Source organism: Macaca thibetana, chromosome 2, assembly GCF_024542745.1.
Source record: "Macaca thibetana thibetana isolate TM-01 chromosome 2, ASM2454274v1, whole genome shotgun sequence".
In the NCBI taxonomy this organism is placed as follows: domain Eukaryota; kingdom Metazoa; phylum Chordata; class Mammalia; order Primates; family Cercopithecidae; genus Macaca; species Macaca thibetana.
The window spans coordinates 30956980-30964100 of record NC_065579.1 but is presented as its reverse complement, the minus strand read 5'-3'; the positions used below and the strand labels follow the sequence as shown (position 1 = coordinate 30964100).

The 7121-nt window shown below is 47.5% G+C and overlaps 1 protein-coding gene across 12 annotated transcripts in view; it reads right to left on the bottom strand.

Annotated features, from left to right (window-relative positions):
- Positions 1-547: 547 nt before the first annotated feature.
- TBC1D5 (TBC1 domain family member 5) overlaps positions 548-7121 on the bottom strand; it is a 566253-nt gene continuing 559679 nt past the window's right edge. For all 12 annotated transcript variants that reach the window (XM_050779554.1, XM_050779547.1, XM_050779557.1 and 9 more), the window contains one exon: positions 548-4637. In XM_050779554.1, the coding sequence (XP_050635511.1) occupies positions 4344-4637 (294 nt within the window). In that variant the 3' untranslated portion in view covers positions 548-4343. The remainder of the gene's footprint in view (positions 4638-7121) is intronic.

Genomic DNA, 7121 nt, shown 5'->3' with positions numbered 1-7121 from the left:
GCCATTGGGGCCGCCCCTAAAATGGTCTCTTGGACCAGTGGGCTGAGCAGGGCTGCCTCAGGGTGGGACCCGGGCCCCCCAGCAGCCTCTGAGGTCCTGGCTGTCAATGGTCGGGGTAGGACTACATGACCTCCAGGGGCTCTTCCAGAATTAAGCATCATCTTTGAAACTGTCAGGCATTTCATGGTATGTCAGGCTCTGTGCTAGGTACTTTCAATTGTTATCCTCTTCAATCCCCACCACACCCTATGAGCTAGGTGACTACTATTATCTTCCGTTTGCGGATAAGGAAACTGAGGCCCCAGAAGTTAAGAAACTAGCCCAAGGTAGGAAGGGTATGTCAGAGTTGGGTGTGAGCCCTGGGCCAGGCCTAGGACCTGCCCCGTGGTGCAGTGAGGCTGGACCACAGTGCTGGGGCTGCTGCATGGTTCCATTGTCCACTCCCCGCCTGACGATGCACTCCGAGGGACTCCTCTGGGCCGGGCCTGATCAGCACCTTGTGCCCCCATGCATGGCCTGAAATAAGTCAAGCTACAGTCTCAGTTTCACATTAGTCTTTTATTATAACCATATTGAATGGGATCGCTTTGCCAAAAGGAGAAATCATTTCTTAAATCAATATGAGTTATAGCATAAAGATGGATGAGAAAAAAGCGATAGGACATAAATGGCATCACTGAATATTCCATCAATCAAATGAATTGTGCCACTGTAAGAAAAACTGCTATGACAGCTTTTACATCAAAGTGGTCTCAAGCCTGTTTATACCAACTTTATACATCTTTATAACACCATAAAAAGAGAGCTTTAGAAAGTAACACTGAGAAAGCAGTCTGGCCTTTGAGAAGGAAGCCTGGCTTGCCAGGTGCCATCCTCAATGCATCCGGCCTCTTCCCTCTGCTCCACAGCCTCCCCAGTGCCCCTCCTCTGGACACACAGGGCAGGGGCCAGGGGCCAGGTGTGTGTCCGCAGGAAAGAAGGGATGGAATTGGTTGTAGCCGCCACAGAACGGCCACTCTATGTGGGGACCTAAGTCTTCCATACACACTCCTGTTCTATAATGAACCCCTGGGGCAGTTTCTTAAAAAAAAACACAAAAATCATGTGCATCAACTCTGACAGGTTATTATTAGGAGGCCAGCATGACTGCCACAGAGCTTGCTATTTGTTCAGCATCTCTGACAAGGAGAGGAGGCATTCCCGCATTCCCGTTGAGAGCGGCAACTGACCCCCAACTCCCTGAGGCAGCTTCCTTAGCAAGCCCAGGGCTGACACACGAGAGTCCATCGGTCATCTGCAGACAAGGCAAATCACAGGGAGGTCCTGGTTTATTTTTAGAGTCACATTCCTTCTGCAGTGATATTATCTCTTTCCAGATTGCAGTTACCTCTGAACATCAGCAGGAGGTCAGCTTTGGCAGAGTAATCCAGTGTAACTAAATGTTTAACGTGTTATCTGACCCTGTGGCATACACTCAAGGTAAGGCAAAGTAATTAGACTTGCTAGTCTGTAACTCTCACACGTAATGTACAAAGCTAAATTTTAGCTCAAATTCCAATCTGATCAAAGAGGAATGCATAAAACACATAGGGGCATATATAAAAAAAGGAGATGATGATGGGAATTAATCTAAGCTTCATGTATACAAAATGTATTTAACTGCTAATAATCAAAACATAAGAAGAGTTCCACTGATTACTACATTTGTTAACAAAACACAATATATTCAAGATTTAAAAAATGTGCAAGTAAACATAAGTATCTGATAAAATAATAAAAGGAACACATATTCTTTAATAGCACTGTAACTAATAAAATTGCAAATAATACTCAACTATGAAGAATAAAAAAAAAACACTTAAAAAACAAAAGGCAGTAATACAATTGTCTGAGTATGAGCCTGTGGGAATTTGAGGCTGGTACTGCCCATGACCCACTGTTCTTGTATGTCTCTCTCCTCCCAAGAGGGCGTGAGCTTGTTGGGGGACACAGAAGCACTATCTCTGAGTGAACCCATTGGTCCTCACATGCCACCAACATAGGAGCACAGGATAGAGAGGACCACGAGGACCTGCCTCTAGTGTGCAGCAGGGCTGGGAGTTTTCAGTGACTATTAAACACCCAGCCAACTGCAGGGAGCCAGCGGAGAGCCTTATTGGCATGGTGGGTGCCTAGTGACTCTTGCAGGGCCAGAGACCTCAGCTATCATGACTCTAGCTCTAGGGCAAAGGAAATACTAGAGGTCAGCAGGTGACAGTGGCCCAGCTGCCCAGGGATGACCAGCTTTGTGGTCCTTTCCAGTCGATCCCAGAGCCCTGGCGGGAACAGTTCTACACCTCTTACCTGAGAACTGAAAACACTGACACCTTCCCAAGGTGCGAAAGTGACCAATGGCAACCCTGCACAGCTGCAAGGTCACTCACTGTATGGGGGCCCCGTGGCTTACAAAGTGTTGTCATAGGGATATGTGCTTGGCAGCAACTTACTCAGAGGTGCTGAGAGGAACACTCAGAGCCAGAAGCCAGGGAGCTACTGTGTGCATCTGCCAGGCAACTGCCCAGTGGTTGAAGGCCAGACAACCTGTTGTCTGGCAAAACCACAGTTATTATTCACCTTACATGCTGATGTGGGAAGAGGAGATTTCCCTGCTAGAGTTTAAGAGCAAACTGCAGAGCTAATGAGAACCCTCCTCTCTCCAGTAGCTGACTTGAGAGGGAGTCACCATTTTCTTGGAGGGCAGGTGGGAAATCATGTCATTATCACATTTGTCTACACAGATATATAAGGTGAGCAGTGGGAGGGACGTAGACAGTGTCTGCTCCTCTATACTGAGCTTTCATTTGTTACCATGAAGGCCTCCACTGCCCAGCTGCTTCGCCATCCTCTGAGGACAGGCTCAAAGAGTCAGTCATCCCTGGTATGGCTGCTCTCCCTGATGGAGGCGAGACAGGCACTGTGTCCCTCTGCCATCCTTACCCATTCCTGTTAGAATTCCTGCGCAGGCAGAGGAGAGGAAAAGCATCCTTTCCAGGGAATCTTCTTTAAAGAGAGAAACAACTCATGTGATGCTCTGTGCCCATGATGGTTTCCTAAGGTGCTGGCTGACAAGGGGGAGAGTCTCTGTGCGGCCCAGGAAGGCACTGGCATGTCAGTCCCGGTCCTGGCAGTGGTGCCCAGGATGCAGGTTCACAGATGAGCACAGGCCCTGCAGTTCCTACATTTGACTTCCAAGAAGGGAAGAGGTTGTGCAGAAATCCTGCATCCTCTTGGCATCTGGAATGTTCTCTAGGTATCCTTATTCCCCACAGAAGGGACTCTAGGTCCAATTCTCTAAGTCTTGTGACTGCTACTTTAAGGCCAATGAGGAATGCTGACTTTGGGTGGGAACGAACTTGGGTTTTTCCCTTTACTCCTCAGTTGACAGGTGTATATATACAGCTCTGAAACCAGAGAAACTTGACTAGAAAACTGTCTGAAAGATGTTTATCCCATAAAGTCAAGGCCACATTTTCCATCTGAAGGATAGTAATATTCTTATATCTTTTGAAATCAGTGCAGCAAAAACTGGCTTATAGTAACCTTGTTTTCTGACTATGAAAGATTCTAAAAGGTGAAATACAATTGTTTAAGGAGAGACATTGATGGCCTAAGGACTGGAGATGCATTCTTTAATACATCAAAAAAAATCTGATGCTACATCGCACCTAAATATGATTCCTAAGTTTAGACCCTGTTTGCAGAGATCATTATAACTTTGAGAGGTCAGTAATGGGTTTGTTTTTTTCCCCCCAGCCCTGGAATCCACTAGTTCTAGTTCATTCTATCGCATTTAGATCTGCGATATGGCTTCCCAATGCAGGAATAAAGTAGGCTTAGACAGATTTCCACAGAGGAAGCTTTCTTGGTATAAACCAATTTTCCTATGTCTGGTGCTTTGAGGGATAGAAGATAGGAAAAAACGATTTCTCCTCCTTCTAAGTATAACTGATGGAGCTGCCACACATTCTTGGCTGGGAGGAAGGGGACAGAGGAAAAGTGTTTCTACTTTTCTAACTGTGAGTGTGATACTGGGTATGTAACTCAGCTCTAACTCAGAGCAAGAGTCGGGTAGGGGTTAGGTAAGGGCCCAGAAAGCCCTGTCTGCATTTGGCAAACCTAAGCCTGTGTGCTTTGTGGCCATATATGCTTCTCTCTAAGGGGTTTCAAAGGGCTAGACCAATGCCAAATGCATGCCGGGAAGGAAGCAGTGGTTTCAGAAGGGTCTCCACTGGGCAAGCCTCAGTCTGGCCTTGGGGCCACTAAAGGGTGGCTGGATCCCTGTGGGGCAGGACTGGGCACTGTGGTCAGATGTCCAGGGGACTCACAATGGTGAAGCCAGAGTCCTTGCTACTGTCGTCATCAGGGCTGGAGCTGGGGTTGCTGGAGGAAGCTGAGGCTGGGCCCATCAGCGGATCTGAGAACACCAGTGGGGAGCAGGCTGGGGCCTGGCTTTTCCCAGAGGAGCTTCTGAGGGTGCGAAGAGGCTGGGCCTGGCCAGAGAAGGAGCCCCTGGCACTGCTCCCATCATCTTCTTTGGAAATCAGGATGAAGTCATCGGAACTCCCTCTATCGGTGCACCCTGGCGTTTCTGAAGAGGCCTGTGAAGTGCAGTGAGAAGTACAGGTGGATGAAAGAAGAAACCGGCAAAGAACTGAATGGAAGGCCCTGTGAACTGGGGGACGCGCTGTGGAAAGCTAGGCCACCTCAGCCTACATTCGATCTTGAAAGACGCAGTGTTTGACCTGCTGCCCCGAAGCCCACGCATTTACCAGTGGTGCGGTGCCAGCAGCATCTTGTAAGCCCCTCCAAAGCCAAATGCTGGCTTCCCTGAGGGAACAAAGTAAAGCTCCTGTTTGACAAGCTTCAGACGGAGGCAGTGCCTGTGCTGCTGGGGAGAGCCAGGTTCAGGAGCTGGCCGACAGGTTGCAGGCAGAATCCCTACCAGCCTCATGCGGGACCCTGCCACGCTAATCACCCATCCTTCTTGAACTTTACCTTTCATCTGTGAAACAGGGATAAAGACAGTGTCTTCCTCCTAATGTGTTGTCATGATATAGTGAGATGACATGGGCAGCTGCTGGCTCCCTAATGTGAGCTGCCACATCTGGAGTGATTTTATTACTGGCTAGAAGGATAGCTTTCAGAAGGCCTGAGGTATTTCATCTCATCTAGATCTCATTGCTAGCTCATCTTGGGTATGCACATAGGGGTCTCCTGGAGCAATGGTGGTAACCACTAGGTTCTATGAATGGGAAAACCAAGAATGGCAATTGCAAAGTATAATGGCAAAAAGTATAGAGATAGAATTGCTTTACTCAACAATTATTTTCTTTTCTTTCTAAGGAATTATGAGTAGCTTTTTATTTTTTAACTTAATAAAGTTAACATCCACGAACACAGGTAAAGGTTTTGGGTTAGCAAAGCCATAGTTTGACCAAGGACATCCAGTGCCAGCCTGGCAGAAAGAATGCCTCACCCAGTGGTGCTGTAAGGTGATGTAGTGCCCACACCTGCCTCCCTCACCCTGCCGGCCTACCCTCCCCACAGCGTGGGTGGAGTCTCGTGCTGGGGTCTCCAGTCTAATGAGATATATGGAGACCCCTGACTGGAAGTGTCTCCTGAGTCCTTGGGCCTCCAGACTGGCATGGCCTCGGCCATCTGTGGGCGCTGTGGGCTGTGTGCAGAGCCAAGAAGGGGAATGAGTAACAGTTCTCAGGAAAATCTGGCCTTGAGCCCTGACTGACAGGCCACTCTCTAAATCTCACGTCCTCCTCAGTGATGTAGGGGGCGAGTGGCTAAATAATGGCTCAGGAACCTTCCACCTCTAATGATTCACCAACCTTTAGGATATTCAGTTGGAGAACATAAACAAAATTGGCCTTTAAGATCACAGAGCTGCAACAGGCCTTGAGGTTCTTCATCTCAGGTTCTAAAGCTGCTAACATTCTATCAACACATTAACTCCTACACAAGCGAAGAAAAACGTAGCACGCGGTAATCTGGTAGCAGGGGATGTGATCTCAAACGACACTGGAGCTGTTTGGTAGAGAAGGACTGTCTTTTTTCTGAGTTGGAGGAAAAGAACTAAAATCTCTTCCCCATGACTGTCTCTATATAAGGTGCACCTGGTAAGAGCCGTGCTGCCTTTGAGGAGTGCACTGAAAGCTGCTGGGGAATCAACAGAGGCCCCTGGGTTTGACTTCTTCCAGAGTGTAGACACTTTGTTCACAGACAGTTGTCCTGCACTGTAAACTGAAAATCTTGACCTCTCACCACAACACAGGGCTGGAATGCTACTTGGTGGAGCTTATCCTAGGTTGAAAATAGAAGAGCACGTTCAGCAGGGCCTAGTTTTTAGAGTGGTGCCTCTGCTTCAGAGATACTGAGATCACTTATTCTCCTTTAGCTTATAGTAAAGGTGTCAGTAAGATTCTGAAGTGGAGAAATACTTTTCAAAGCCCATGACTAAAAGTAAAGCTAGTTTCTACCATTACTCTAGGTATTTAGCATGCTTCCCCCAGTTCCTAGATGAAGGTCACAGACTGCCTTCACAGACAAAGCAAGTTAGAGCTGACAGGTCCTTAGCAGGCATTTTCTTTTACTGACCCCTCTCCTTGCCCCTTTGCATTACAGATCAAGCAAACAAGCCCAAATAAGAGACCTGGTAGCTTGGCCAATGTCACAAGGCACAACAAAAGACCCCACTCTTCTGGACTCCCACCTATAATTTTTTTCTAGATGCAGAGCTGACTTCTTTATGGACTTCTCTAGCAGCCTTAACTGCTATCTGGTGCCATTTATAACATTTACAGAAGTGTTGTAAATCCCTAGGTCAATCCTCTCTTTTTACCAGATATGGGTAAGTCTTACACAATTAGAAAAGTCTTCAACCTGTCAGTCCTGCCTAAAACTAGCCAGGATCATCACAACACATATCCCTCTTACCCACTGTCTGCCATCTTCCCAGTCCTACCCCATTTCACAGCTTGAGTTTAGGATGGTTGTAGAAGCAGGTGAGCCCAACTATAGACCAGCACTGTTCAACAGACATTTTCCATGATGATGGAAATGCTCTCTATCTG